Source organism: Pezoporus flaviventris, unplaced genomic scaffold (genome assembly GCF_033815535.1).
Source record: "Pezoporus flaviventris isolate CSIRO_AGI_PZ_B2104156 unplaced genomic scaffold, CSIRO_AGI_Pfla_v1 ptg000013l, whole genome shotgun sequence".
NCBI classification, from domain to species: Eukaryota; Metazoa; Chordata; class Aves; order Psittaciformes; family Psittacidae; genus Pezoporus; species Pezoporus flaviventris.
The window spans coordinates 12,869,027-12,882,947 of record NW_026892561.1 but is presented as its reverse complement, the minus strand read 5'-3'; the positions used below and the strand labels follow the sequence as shown (position 1 = coordinate 12,882,947).

At 48.0% G+C, this 13,921-nt stretch overlaps 1 protein-coding gene across 1 annotated transcript; it reads left to right on the top strand.

The window, feature by feature from the left end:
• Nucleotides 1-137: 137 nt before the first annotated feature.
• D2HGDH (D-2-hydroxyglutarate dehydrogenase) lies at nucleotides 138-9,142 on the top strand. Its single transcript, XM_061451679.1, has 9 exons — nucleotides 138-865; nucleotides 1,405-1,462; nucleotides 2,895-3,034; nucleotides 3,279-3,472; nucleotides 4,544-4,712; nucleotides 5,270-5,413; nucleotides 5,822-5,964; nucleotides 6,788-6,953; nucleotides 8,688-9,142. The coding sequence occupies exons 1-9, from the start codon at nucleotides 481-483 to the stop codon at nucleotides 8,945-8,947; spliced, it is 1,659 nt and encodes a 552-aa protein (XP_061307663.1). The 5' UTR covers nucleotides 138-480; the 3' UTR covers nucleotides 8,948-9,142.
• Nucleotides 9,143-13,921: the final 4,779 nt, after the last annotated feature.

The following is a 13,921-nucleotide window of genomic DNA, read 5'->3' as shown; positions in this document are numbered from 1 at the left end:
TGCACGGGGCCGACCACCGGGGGGCGCGCAGGGGCGGGCTGTCCCGAACGGGCGCTAGGACCCAACGCGGTCCATCGGAAAAGGAGGGCGCTGCTGAGCGCATGCGTGGTGGGCGCCCCTCGGCCTACGCCCGCCGGGGGCGCGGAGTCTGTTCGGTGGCAGCCATTGCCGCCCGTACCGGAGCCGGCCCGGGGCTGCCTGCCCCACAGGCGGTTTGCCCTCTCTGAGCGGTGCGTGAGGCGGCCCCGGCGCGGCTGCGGGTTAGCGGGCCGCTGGTCACAGTGGAAGGGAGAGTTTCTGTCCTGAGGTGCTGCGACGCGATGGACGCCCTCACCCACCGCCGGGGTACCGCAGGGCAGAGCGGTTGTCACCCGTAGAACCTTGTCCAGCTCCTCACGGGCTGGGAGGGGAGCCCGGGTGGCGGGGAGCGGAGCGGAGCGGAGCTTGCCCCTTGGCTGGGCCCCTCTGTTCAGGGTGGCAATGGGGGTTTTCCCCGTGGTGCCCCGGTGCGCTGTGCGGAGCCGCTGGGCGCCTCTGAGGTGGCTGACGGGCTTCCACAGGAGCACCTCGGCACAGCAGAGCAGCACTAATGCCCTGGGGCTGCTTCAGCAGAGGAAACAGCCCCCGGGTAGGGTTCCCAGGCCGTGGGACTCGAGGTCTCGGAGCAGGAGAGCTCTCCATGCAGGCTCCTCCAGCCTCCAGGAGGTCATGCTGACCAGCGAGCGGTACGGAGTGCGGAGGCTGCCCTTCTCCCGTGTGTCTGATGGCGATGTGGCGTTCTTCGAGCAGATAATGCCAGGCAGAGTCATCACAAATGCGGAGGAACTGAGACCATTTAACGTGGACTGGCTTAAATCGGTCCGAGGTAAGTGAGCTTGCTTAGATTCCTGGTTTTGTTTAAGCCTCTCTGCCTCTGTTACCAGACCAGAATGAGAAAGCAAAGAAAATCTCATCTTTATTTATAGCAGACCACATCTTCACAGACCAAAATTTTCCTTTAAGAATTGCCTAATATTTAGTAATCTTTCAGGCTTTCATTACAAAAGAATAACCCTAAGACCTATTAACTCACTATTTATTTTTTCCTGAAGCACGTTGACAGTTAACACTTTTGGCTGGCATTCAGAGAACGAATGTGATGAAATTTTCAGTTGCTCTTGTCAAAGATTTCATAAGAATATAAAACCTTTCCCATTGCCCCTGCTGGCAGCAGCCTACAGGGACATGCAAAGCTTTTGCAGCGCTTTAAGGGAAAGCCTGCTGTTGAATATGTTTCGTTTAATAGCGCCTCTGCCTCACGGTGGAGGCAGCGTTGTTATTTCAGACATCACGCTTTACCACCTTTTCTGTCTGACCCCTGTAGAGCCCACAGCTTGCCTCGAGAGTCCCTTGCTTTCATTGCAGGCTGTAGCAAGCTGATGTTGAAGCCACAGACAACAGCAGAGGTGTCTCAGGTTCTCAGGTAACGTGCACCTTTTCTGTTGGGCTTTGTGGCGAGGAAGCTGAGGTGAGGGAGGGTATGTCACGTGAAGGGGGCTTCTGGATGTTCAGACATTACTCAAGCGCTGGAAATGCTGGAGCTGTTTTCTTCTTGACTGCAGTGTAGTTGAACTCTGACTCCAGCTCCCTCTTCTGCTCTTCATATCCCAGCTGCCCGCTGTTTCCTGATGTACCTTTTGTTCCGGCTCCTCCCAGGACCAGAGGCACTACATGCTGTTGCTAGCCTGGGGTTATGGCAGTGATGGGTACAGGTTCCTGAACAGGAATGTTTTTATGTAGCTGAAATTTTTCAAGGCAGAAAAGGACTTTCACCTGTGGCTTTTATTTCTTAGGCCTGGTGCTGTCCCTGTCCCTCGGCTTTTCTGGACTGATGGTGTCGTGTCAGTATCAGTCAGACACAAAGGCCAATCTTTTGTTTGTTTTACAAAATAAAACTCGCCCCTCCTGGCCAGGTGTGCTTGCAAAGGCTGTGGGCACCAGCAGGCGTCTCAAATCAACGTTGATGGCTTTGAGTAGAAGGGTCTTAAGAGTGCTTAGTGTGGAGGGGTGAGAGGTAAGCAATTGACTTCAGTATTGATTACTTTTCTGATTTTTTTTTTGTCTAAATCAGACACTGTGCCAGTGCTCAAGAGGAGCAGTTGTGTTGAAGGATTCAGAAAGGTGTGTCTGAAAAGGTAAAGGTTAGGCCAGAATCAGGCAGTTTGAGGATCTAATGTTTTGACCACTAAAAGTAAGAACACTTCTCTGGTTCACTGCTGTGAGCGTCAGGATGTGGGATTGCTGTTTGGCTGAGATATAGAGCTGCAGGAGCCCACTCCTGAAGTAGCCATTGGTACCATGCAGCTTTGTGCCGTCCGTTGTGCAGGATCCTCTCTGACTTCAGAGAGGATGTGATGGGGGTGCTTTGCAGGGATGTTGCAGGCTGTGAGGTGATACATTTGAGGTATAGATGCACATGCTTCATCACCTACAGGGCATTTATTTCTTAAAGGCAGGTATATGGCAGTAATGGCTTAAACTGTTGTCAGAGCCCACTGAGGAAGCCAAATTGTTAACAGAAACTGCTACATAAATAGCTTGCTATAAATGTATGTGTGAGCAGTGATTTCCAGGCAGATGTTTTGTGGCAGATCTGTAGATATGCACAGAGATAACCTGAAGTGTTTGTTGCTTTTCTCAGTGCTGGGTGAGTTCAGTAAGGAGTTGTGCTTTCTCACTTTTGCAGTGACACTATACCTCTGTGTCAATTTAATCTTTAGGCTAAACACAGCTTAATTTTAAGGAGCATTAAGCACTGCTGCAACAGTAGACATTTACATGGAGGTGACACGCTTCTAATAGACTGGATTAGGGCTTAAAATGTGCAAGACTTCAGAAACATTTTTTCCTTCCAGGTACTGTTACGAGAGGAACCTGGCAGTGAACCCACAGGGGGGTAACACAGGCCTTGTTGGGGGCAGCGTTCCTGTCTTTGATGAGATCATTCTCTCCACTGTTCTCATGAACCGGATCACCAGCTTTGACAAGGTGTCTGGTAAATATTGTAAAGGTGTAAGGCACAGAAATGTGCCCCATGCCCTAAGCAAGCCATTTTTCTGGGAACCAGTAGCTGCAAAATCAGCAGGGTTCAGCCCAGCAGGTTCATGAGGGATGTCAGAGGCCTGTTTCCTGCAGGCTCCTGTTGTAATCCTTAGGTTATAACAGTAGCAGACGAATCATACATGTGGTATTTACCTTTTACTGGAGTATCAGCTTGTAGTGGGTTGTTTATGTTTCAGGAATCCTTGTGTGCCAAGCTGGCTGCATCTTAGAGAAGCTCAACGAGTACTTGGAGGAGCAGGGGTTTATCATGCCGCTTGACTTGGGGGCGAAGGGTAGCTGCCACATCGGTGGCAATGTGGCCACTAATGCTGGAGGCTTGCGGCTTTTGAGATACGGCTCTCTCCGGGGGACAGTGCTAGGACTGGAAGTGGTAAGGCGAGTACCTGGCGGTTCCCTTCTGTGTTTAAACCTCACTTCCTACCATTTCCTGCTGTTCTAGCCCTGAGCTGTCCCTTATGCAGACAAGTTCCTCTTCAGGCTTCCACTTTTCCTTGTATGGCTCTTTTGAGGAGTCAACAAGTGTCTTCATGCATGCAGCATCTCTTATTTCTACGACAGTGCCCTCTGTCCTTACTGACAGGAGTGATATGAGATGGTTTTCTAATCCAGAGAAGTGAAAAGAAGACAGGGAGAGCTTTGGTGATCCCAGGTCACCTGCATGAGTTTGGTTCCTCTGTGAAGTGGTGAGGCTCTGGAACATTCCACTAATCCCATCCTATGGCACTGTCTCCTAGTGGCTGCTCACTCGATTTCTAATAGGGCTGTCCACTTTGGGTTTGTTTGGCTGCTGGCTTTCTCCTAGAGTCTTTGCTGTACCTCAGCCTGCTTCTGCCCTGCAGGCCTGTGCCTCTGTGTGTAAAGGCTGGGATTAGTTCTAAAAGATTTTGGGGCTTGGGAGCAAAAAGTTAATAGGTAAGTTAGGTAGGTAACAAAAGCCTTGTTTGGTTTTATTGTGTATGCCCAGAAAGGAGAGCTTTTGCTTCTCAGGTTAGTCCCTCTAGTGTTGAAACAGCCTTTAATAACATGTCTTGGGGACATTCAGCCTTGATTTAAGGCTCAGGTGGTCGAGGGCTTACTTCATTCTGGTTAACTATGTTCACTGGTTTAAATAGTGTTCCTTCTTTCTGTTGAGTAATGGGAGCTAGGGCTGCAAAGAATGGCTGACCTTCACCGCTGGTAAGAAAAGCAGAGAAATTCAGTCTTCTGTTATTACTTGTTCTGTTGGAATGTGTGCAAACAGCACTGTAAAAAAGAAACAGAAAAGTTGGGGAAGACTCGGGTAGGATATAGAGGGGAGGAAGAGCTGGGAGTGGAGGATCAGAGGAAAGACCTTGGGAGTGGGCTGCAGCTGGAGTCCACTGGTCATTAGCTTGGTAGTAAGCAAGCTTATGCCAACAGATTTCTACATAGGTGCTTTCACTGGGTCTCTGTATTCTCACAGGTGCTGGCTGATGGCTCAGCTCTGGACTGTTTGGCCTCTCTGCGCAAAGATAACACTGGCTATGATTTGAAGCAGCTTTTTATTGGATCTGAGGGGACCTTGGGAGTTATCACTGCTGTCTCCATCCTCTGTCCTCAGAAACCAAAGGCTGTGAACCTGGCATTCCTAGGTAGGAGCTGGTGCTAAGTTCACACCTGAATTCAGAGGCTGGGAAGAGAATAGGGATGGAGCGAAGAAAGTGCTGGTCAGCCTGCTGAGCTAAAGTACCAGCATCAGCTTGTTTCTGGGAAATAATGTGGTGCTGGATGTTAAAATATCTGTGCAGATCTTTTACATCAGTGGTATAAACGTGTAAAATACCTGCAAGGGCAGGTTGTTCTGAAAGGGAAGGGGAGACAGGAGCTTAGCAGGATGAAGAAGCAGGCAGGACACTGCTCTCACTGATGAGAGCCCGGTCTGACAGTAACCAGGCGAGGTGAGCAGGGCAGGTGTGGTGACCGTAGGCAATCTGTCTAATCCAGTGGTCACCAGGTGAGACCATAGTGACAAGGCAAGGCTGGGAAGTCAAGTCTGCGGGTCAGGGTCTGGCTCAGCAGCGTACGTGGGTAGGCACCGGTACTTCTGAGTGAGCCTCAGCAGAGATGCCCCTGCTTGACTTTTTAAATCATTTTACAAGGTTTCAGGGGCCTGGTTTTTGTTCCTGATTCCTCTCTGTTCTGTTTGAAGGATGTCAGAGTTTTGCTAAAGTTCTGGAAACATTTACAACCTGCAGAGCCATGCTGGGAGAGATCCTGTCTGCCTATGAGTTCATGGATGAGAGGTGCATGGAATTGGTTGAGAGACATCTGAAGCTGACCAGCCCAGTGAGAGGTATCAGTGTCATTCATGCTGTAGAAAGAGGCATTGTACTGCTTAGTTTTTATATTTTTTATATACGCAGTGGGTGTGTGGTCATCCATCATAATTTTTGTACCCAGTATTCAATTCCAAAGACATTTGATGGAAGCCTTTAAGGGTAAGATTTGTTATTTCTACTTGTTCCCACAGAACTGCTAGTTTTCTGAAAAGTAGTGGCTAGGTAAAGGATATAGCATGTAAGTGAAGTGTCCTAGAGATAAAAGATTGACACTTGAGCTAGCCTTCCACTGGTACCAGAGAATCTGGGCATAGAACAACCTCAGGAAATGTGCCAAGCTTGGGAAAAGCTCCAGAACCTGCACTACATTCCTGTGCTTTTGCCCCAGAACATCTGGTTATTCTGTTCTCACTCACTTTCAGACAGCCCTTTTTATGTTTTAATTGAAACTTCGGGCTCCAACTCAACCCATGATGAAGAAAAATTGAACAACTTCCTAGAACAAGCCATGACTTCTGGTTTGGTCACTGATGGAACTGTGGCAACAGACGAGAAAAAAATAAAGGCAAGTCATCGTTTCCTCTTGCACAAATCTCTTTGACACATTTCTCTACTTGGATTTGTGTTTTTTAATAAGGAAATGTGCAGACTGATGTTTGGTATAAATGTCCCTGAGTGACTTGGTACCTTATTTGCATATTGAGTAAGAATGCTAAGAGAGAATCCTTACCACTGCTCCACTGCTGACTCTTCCCAGAAGGCCTGAGTATTTGGGGTTTCAATTTCCTCTTTTTTTTTTTTTTTTTTTTTTTTTAAATGAGAATAATGTAGTACATCTTTCAGTAGTTGCCGGGGTAGGACCCAAACTGCCTGAAAGCTATTGAAACCAGAAGTTTAGTTGCCAGGAGTGAGCAAAGTCCTGTAGGCCAGCAGGACAAGGGTGTGCTAGAGGCAGAGGCTGTCGTCCCTGGGAGCAGGACGGACACGTAGTGTTTTGGTGAGGACAGTGTTTTGTGTCCTGTGAATGTAAGTCTTTTACACTGACCCATGTTTCTTCCAGCCCCAGCTCCCAAACCAGCCCTTGCAGTTCAGTAGGGGAGGCACATTCCCAGGTCTTGGGAAACTCAAAACAGCTTTGGAGAGAATGCCCATGCCTGTGTTCATTCTCTCTGGGGTACTGGAAGCTTGAAGAACTGGTGTATCACTTCACTGTACAGTGCTGCCAAAAAAGTATTATTACTAGCTTTCAAGAGGTGGAAGATATCAAGGGAAATCAGATATTGGTGTTATATGCAAAGAATCAAGACTCTCTTTCCCTCCATGCCACAGTGCATGGAATCCAAGAGGTACTTGGTTTATGTGGATATCTTTTATCTTTAATTGACCAGACACTGTGGAGCCTGCGGGAGAGGATAACAGAGGCCCTCACTCACGATGGCTATGTCTACAAATACGACATCTCCCTCCCTGTGGGAAAGCTGTATGATCTCGTGACTGACACCAGGGCTCGGCTGGGCCCAAGTGCCAAAAGTGTGGTGGGCTATGGCCACTTGGGTAAGTGTGGATGCTAGGAAATGACCAATTGCTCTTTTGTGCTCCAGGCATTTTGCTGGGCAACTTCCAAGTAGGTTTAAGGGTTGGTTTTTGGATTAGTGAGAGGCATAGACTAAATAGGCAAGAGCTGCCAGAAGAGGAGGATGCATGAGGAAATTTGTGTTTGAATTTCATTGCTTTCAGACTTTATTCCATATATAAATGGCAGGTTGCTAGACAGACGGCCACTGAACTGTTCGTTTGTGTATTCACAGAATCACAGACTGGTTTGGGTTGGAAGGGACCTTAAGATCATCCAGTTCCAACCCCCTGCCATGGGCAAGGACAACCATTAGACCAGGTTGCTCCAAGCCCCGTCCAGCCTTGCCTTGAGCACTGCCAGGGATAGGGCAGCCACAGGCAACCTGTGCCAGAGCCTCGCCACCCTCACAGGGAAGAATTTTTTCCCTCATATCCAATCTAAATCTCCCCTCTCTCAGCTCAAAGCCATTCCCCCTTGTCCTGTCACTACAGGCCCTTGTAAAAAGTCCCTCTCCAGATTTCTTGTAGCCCCTTTAGGCACTGGAAGTTGCTCAAAGGTCTCCATGGAGCCTTCTCTTCTCCAGGCTGAACAAGCCCAGCTCTCTCAGCCTGTCTCCTCAGAGCATCCTTATAGCCTCCTCTGGAATCACTCAAGCAGGTTCTACCCCTCTTATGTTGGGGGCCCCAGAGCTGAATGTAAGAGGGATGTGGATTCTTGCTCTCTACTTTTTATTGAAATACATAGGTTGTTTAATTGGACCATCAACTTGTACTTGGAAACCTCTGGTAAACACTTTTTTGTCCAAAATGATCAGTCATATTGGAAAAATATTTTGTCTCAGTAATTAACCTTCCAAAAGAGAGTGATAAAGGTAACACACAGAAGGGCTGGTACATTTGTCAGGATGCTTTGAAACTAGTTTGATTTTACAAGCAGGTAAATTGGTAGCTTAGCAGAGCTGTTGTGTTCAAAAGAAAACAAAAACAACAGAGCACACAAGCATGCTTGATTTGAGATGATTTGAAAGACATGGAAAGATGAAAAGACAAGCCTGCATAACGAAAGCTGCCTCTGGTAGCTCCTGATAGTGGGCATTAAGCTGTTTACTGTGAGGGTTTGCTGGGATGCAGGAAGAGGTTTCGGAGTGGGAATGAGCAAGTTTTGTTTATCTTTGTGTGTTTTGTCTCCTGAATACCCAACAGCTATGTGCTTGATTAAATACGTCACCCGCAAGTGGCAAAAGGAGAAAATGTTCTGTTTGCTTTGTTTCTGTTGACACGTGCCAAAATGCATTTAGAGCATTGCACAAATATAATAGGGAGAGAGAAAGTGATGAAGGGCCATATTAAAATCTAATGATCATTATGAAACGCCGTTGGGGCAGTCTTTGGCATGCCACCTCAGTAGCAGGACAATAACTGAGGCACCACAGTTTGAATTTTCAGATCACAATAACAGCAATTTTAATGTGGCTTAACTCAGAACCCTTCCTCAAATGTTGCACTGGAAGCATGGAAAAACAAAGATCCTACTTGAATTATTTGTGAATGGAGACACTGGTGTTTGTAGAAGGATAGCAAATTGTCCTTTACGCAGTCTGGAGACTAACAAAGGCACCATTGTTTGGGTACATGGAGGAGGCAGTAATGAGTCTCCATTGTGGGACCACCGAGTGTTTCTTACAGACCCACTTCTGCAATGTTTTCTTACAGGAGATGGAAACTTGCACTTGAACGTCACGGCTGAGTCCTATAACCATTCCCTGTTGGATGCCATTGAGCCCTTTGTATATGAGTGGACTGCAAAATACAACGGCAGTATCAGCGCAGAGCACGGACTGGGCTTCAAGAAAAAGCAGTTCATTCAGTACAGCAAACCCAGGGAGGCAATCCATCTAATGCAGCATTTCAAGGCCATGTTAGATCCCAAAGGAATCCTCAACCCATACAAGATGCTGCCCTCCAGTTCCTGAGAGTAACGCACGCTGAGAAGTGAGCAGATACCATCAGGCAAGGATGTAGCTCAGTACCTGCACTTTAACCATAAACATACTCACGGATCAAGCAAGCACTTGGAATGCTCCTTGTTTTAGTTCTTTAGTGTGATGGAACAAGTAAAGAAATATGGTTCCTCTTTTTAGGGATGCCTGCTCTTTCTGAAGAGCACATTACTGCATTTGACTGTGTGAGTTTCCTGTTTAATCTGAGCACTGAAACCAAGCATGCAGCTGTTGTATGTGGATATTCCAGCTCTCTTTCCCCTTAGTTTGCTCTGATTTAGTAGTGAAGTGATACCAGCCAGAGGAGGCTGGTGTCACACACTTAGGGTGTGCAAGTGTCAGTGACACGGGACAAAAACATAGGGATGCTATACCACATCTGGCTGAAGGGCGGAACTCGAAAGGGTTGTAGTGAATGGGGCTGTATCTGGCTGGTGACTGGTCACCAGTGGTGTTCCTCAGGCCTCAGTCCTAGGGCCAGTGCTGTTCAATACTTCATCAATGATCTGGATGCTGGAGTTTAGTGCACTATTAGCAATTCTGCTGACTGTACAATCTCTGAGGGTGGTGAGACACAGGCACAGGTTGCCCAGGACTGTGGCTGCCCCATCCCTCCCAGTGTTGAAGGCTAGGTTGGACAGGGTTTGGAGCAACCTGGTCTAATGGTGGGGGGTTGGAACTAGGTGATCTTTGGTCCATTCCAACCCAAACCATTCTGTGATTCTACGCTGTGAGTGCTCTTGAGTCACTGGAGGGACAAGAGGCCTTGCAGAAGGATCGAGATAGACTGGAGCATCGGGTCTACCTGATCTACCTGATCACAATTGGTGTGAAATCTAACATGCCCAAGTGCCGGATTCCACACCTGGGATAGAGTAGCACCAGGCACAAGCATAAACTGGGAGAGAAGTGGTTGGGGAGCAGTCCTGCAGGGAAGGATCTGGGGTGCTCGGTGGCAGTAGGCTCACAGGAGCCAGCAGTGCATGTCCTGGCAGCACAGAGGACCAACTGCATCCTGGGGTGCATAAAACACAGCAAAACTAGAAGGCCAGAAGAGGTGATTGTTCCACTGTGCTTGATGTGGCCTCACATCAAGTACTGCGAGCAGTTCTGGGCCCCACTGTTCAAGGAGGATGTGAAGGTACTTGAACGTGTCCAGAGGAGGGCAACAAAGCTGGTGGCAGGGCTGAAAGCCACGTCCTGGGAGGAGCAGCTGAGGACTCTGGGTTTGTCTCCTTTGGAGGAAAGGAGGCTGAGGAAGCAACCTCATTGCTCTCTACAGCTTCCTGAGAAGGCGACCTGGAGAGGGATCTGCTAATCTCTTCTCCCTGGGATCCAGTGATAGGATACATGGGCATGACTCAAAGCTGTGCCAGGGGAAGTTTAGACCGGGCATTAGGAAACATTTCTTCACTGAGAGGGTGGTCAAACACTGCAGCAGGCTTCCTGGAGAGGTGGTTGATGCCCCAAGCCTGTCAGTGTTTTAAGAGGCAGTTGGGCAATGTGCTTAACAACATGCTTTAGATTTCAGTCAGCCCTGAAGCAGAGAGGTCATCAGTTGGACTAGACAATAATTGTAGGCCTTTTCCGACTATTTCCTTCTATTTTATTCTGTGATGGGTTTTTTTGCTGGCTTTTATTTTTCCTCTACAGTCTGTCTCTGTTTTTGAGATGACAGGAGTGATTTTCATTTACAGCTTGGTGTACAAAACCACATGGTCACCCTGTCAGAGGACAGGCCAAGCCTTCTGCTAGTGAGTTCGTCTTTGGGTCTAATCAGTGTTTACTAGTCACATCTGTATTTACCAGTCCATGTCACTCTTAACCCAGACTGTTGTATCCAAATGAAGCAGATGGTTGGAAAAGCCCAGGGATTTACCAAAGGGAAATTGTGTTGATAACCCAACCACCTTCTACAATAAAATAACATTTTCTGTCCACATGGGGAGAGCAGTGGAGGGTGTTTGCCTGGATGTCAGTACACTGTCAGTCCTGTCGCCACTGTTTCCCACTGCTTTCTTCTGGACAAGCTGGCATGACGCACACCAGAGGGGTATCTGCAGGATGTACAGGAAACCAGCTCACAGGCTGTGCTCAGAGGGTGGTAATCTGGTTTCTACTCAGATCTACTGGTTTGGGAGGCCTCACTGGGCTCCGTGAGACTAGGAAGGATGGTTGTCTTACCCAGTAACTGCCTTGTCCATTAGCTGCTTTTCAGTGTTTTCTGCTCTTCCTCAGTGCTGTGAAATAGATGTTCCACCCAGAGCCTTTTTCTTGGAAGAAGATAATCCTGGAGAGTGTTTTTTTTAATTCTGTTTCTAACCAGAACATCATCTCTACAAGGCTGCAAGCATTTAAATTGCATTAAGGATGGTGGGCTCGCACTCAGCACTGTGTTACAGCACCCTTCACAATATAATTCTAAGGTCACAACTCTTTCAACTTGACTGCATTGATGCTCTAACAGCAATACCTCCATCTCTTACTTGACCTGCAGTGGCAATGTCTAGGCCTGCCTTCTGGGCTCTTCCCTTCAATTCCCTCTTTCACTCCATTATCAGTGCACTTCCACCTCTCCCTTCATTCCTCAGTACCACTCAGAGAGGGGCTGATCGTTTTCTCCAGGGGTTAAGCAGGCTGAATGATGGTGTCACTAGAGGACAGAGTGTGAAATGCAGTCAGCCTGTGCTGCTGTTGTGCATCAGGTGGTGCAAAACTACGGAAAAAGTCCAGAGAAGAAATGTACAGGATTTGCTTTCTGCCAGGTTAAGCTGATGCAGCTCGTTCTTTCTAGATCAGGCTGTTTATATCTCTGCCTTTTTCCTATGCCATTCTTTCTGTCCCCTGCCTCCCCGCTCAAACCACCGACCATAATTGTTTCAAATACACGTGAACTGTTCTTTTGGGGAAGCAGAACTTTCCATACTGCTTTTTTTCAGCTACATATGGAGAGAGCGCTGGAGAGGGAGTCGAGGCTGACAGACAACCTAGTGCTGTGGCTGGGGAAATCCTGCCACAGCTACATTTAGCCATCTTAACACATGAAGATCCTTAAGCTCAATGTAAGTTTATTGTTTCAGCTAAACAATAGAGCACTTACTGTGAGGGAGTGGAAGGGAGGAGTTATCACAGTGTTATTTCATAGTATCTTTCCTAGACCTGAAACATCAGTATGATAATACTTTTCCACATTCTCAATGATGCTTTTGAATATTGGTTCACTGTTGTATATAGGAGGGAGAGACAGGGTGGGTACATATGGGGGGGGCGAGAAGGGGGTGTATTTTTATAAAGAATAATTTTGGTAGGAATTTCTTATCCAAAATTCTGGAGGTTTTTGCCTAGGCAGACTTAAATATTAGAACAATGCTCAGCTCTTTGAGGCAGTGAGGAAGAACTTGGCTGTACTCGTTTTGCCTGGGATAGTTGATTACTTCACAGTAGCAGGTCTGGCGCTGTGCTCTGCATTTGTGACCAGTATTGGTAGCACAGGGATGTAGCTGTAGCTGAGCAGTGCTTGCACAGCAGCAAGCTCTCTTCTGCTTCTCACCCAGCCCCCCCAGCAAACAGGCTGGGGTGGTGCAAAAGGCTGGGAGGGGACACAGCTGGGACAGCAGCCCCACCATATGATGCTGTGCTCAGCAACAAAAGCTGGGGGAAGAAGGAGGAAGCGGGTGCCTGAAGCGGAGGCATCATGGAGCTATTAATTCAGCGTCCTGCCCCAGCTAACTAGCTCCGTGTCAGCAGGCTGACCTTCACTTACAGTCTCGGAGCAGCCTGGCCCCACATGGAGCCAAATATTTCTGCATGGCACCATATATTCCTGCGTAACCACACCTGATGACTCATGTACAACACCCCAGGAGAGAGCAATGAATCATGTGTAACAGTATGAAAAATGGCCCGGTGTGATTTGTGGCCTCTACCAGGTTCTGAGCAAGAAATCACGCTGCTGACGTGTATAATGTAACAGGAGACAAAAGTCTATTAAACGTGACACCCTGCCAGCAGCAGCTGACACTGTGCCAGGAGTAAGCCTAGAAATTCTTTGTAAAGCAGCACACTGGTTCTCATTCTATGAAGAAACTCAAGCACAGCAACCCTATCCTTTGTTAATCTGTGAATCCTGATAAGCGCTGGAGCTGGCCTAAGGAAGCTGTGAGTTCAACAGAAATGCTGTGTATGTGGGCATGCTGAAGAAGTAGCAGCATAGGTGAAAGGTACCAGAATGCTGAGGGCTTGGCTCTTGGTGTGGCAGGTTGGGGCACCAGCATACAAGGTTTAGAAAGGTGAGCACCACGGGTGGGGAGGGAAAGAGGGCCATGTCAGGAGGTGCATGGGAAGTGGCATGGCCATAAAAGACCAAAAGCAACAGCTTAACCCCCTGCTCCAGGCTGGGAAATGTGGGTGAACTGTTTGTTTACCAAACGAGGAGAGCATTGAACGTCATTCCTGGCATGTGGAGTAGGGAGATTACCCCATCTTGAGACCTGCAGGAGCCTTGGTGGAATCTCGGATTCCTGTGTAATGCAAGTTGTGATGTTAGTAACACCACAAAGTCACTTTATAAGCAAGCCGTAAAACAACACGTCTTTAGGGGCAGGAGCTCTCTCTCGCATGGCCTAGACTCAGGAAAGTCTTTAAGCTTGTAACCTCCAGCTACAATAATTACATTTTTACTGGGAAAGAATTTGAAGCCTAAATGTTTTGAGGGGAATTTCCAGTAGGTGAACACCGCTCCTGTTCTGCTCTTCCTAATTTCTTGTTGCCAAATGTGGCTGGCAGAGCATTACAGTCCTAAACCACCGAGCAAGAAGTGGAGGAAAGGCGCAGCAGCACTACCAAGGCACCAAGGAGTGTGGCTGTGGGCAGCGAAGGGGCACTGAACAAGTGATGTGATGGTGTGCAGGGTGACAAAGGGGCTGATGATGCCCTCCTCCTGCCCCC

Excerpts from the sequence above, each read along its gene's own strand:
- D2HGDH (XM_061451679.1), top strand. The coding sequence starts at position 481 with ATGGGGGTTTTCCCCGTGGTGCCCCGGTGCGCTGTGCGGAGCCGCTGG. Across the intron at positions 1,463-2,894 it reads GAGGTGTCTCAGGTTCTCAG|GTACTGTTACGAGAGGAACC; the intron begins GTAACGTGCACC and ends TTTTCCTTCCAG. Across the intron at positions 5,414-5,821 it reads GCTGACCAGCCCAGTGAGAG|ACAGCCCTTTTTATGTTTTA; the intron begins GTATCAGTGTCA and ends ACTCACTTTCAG.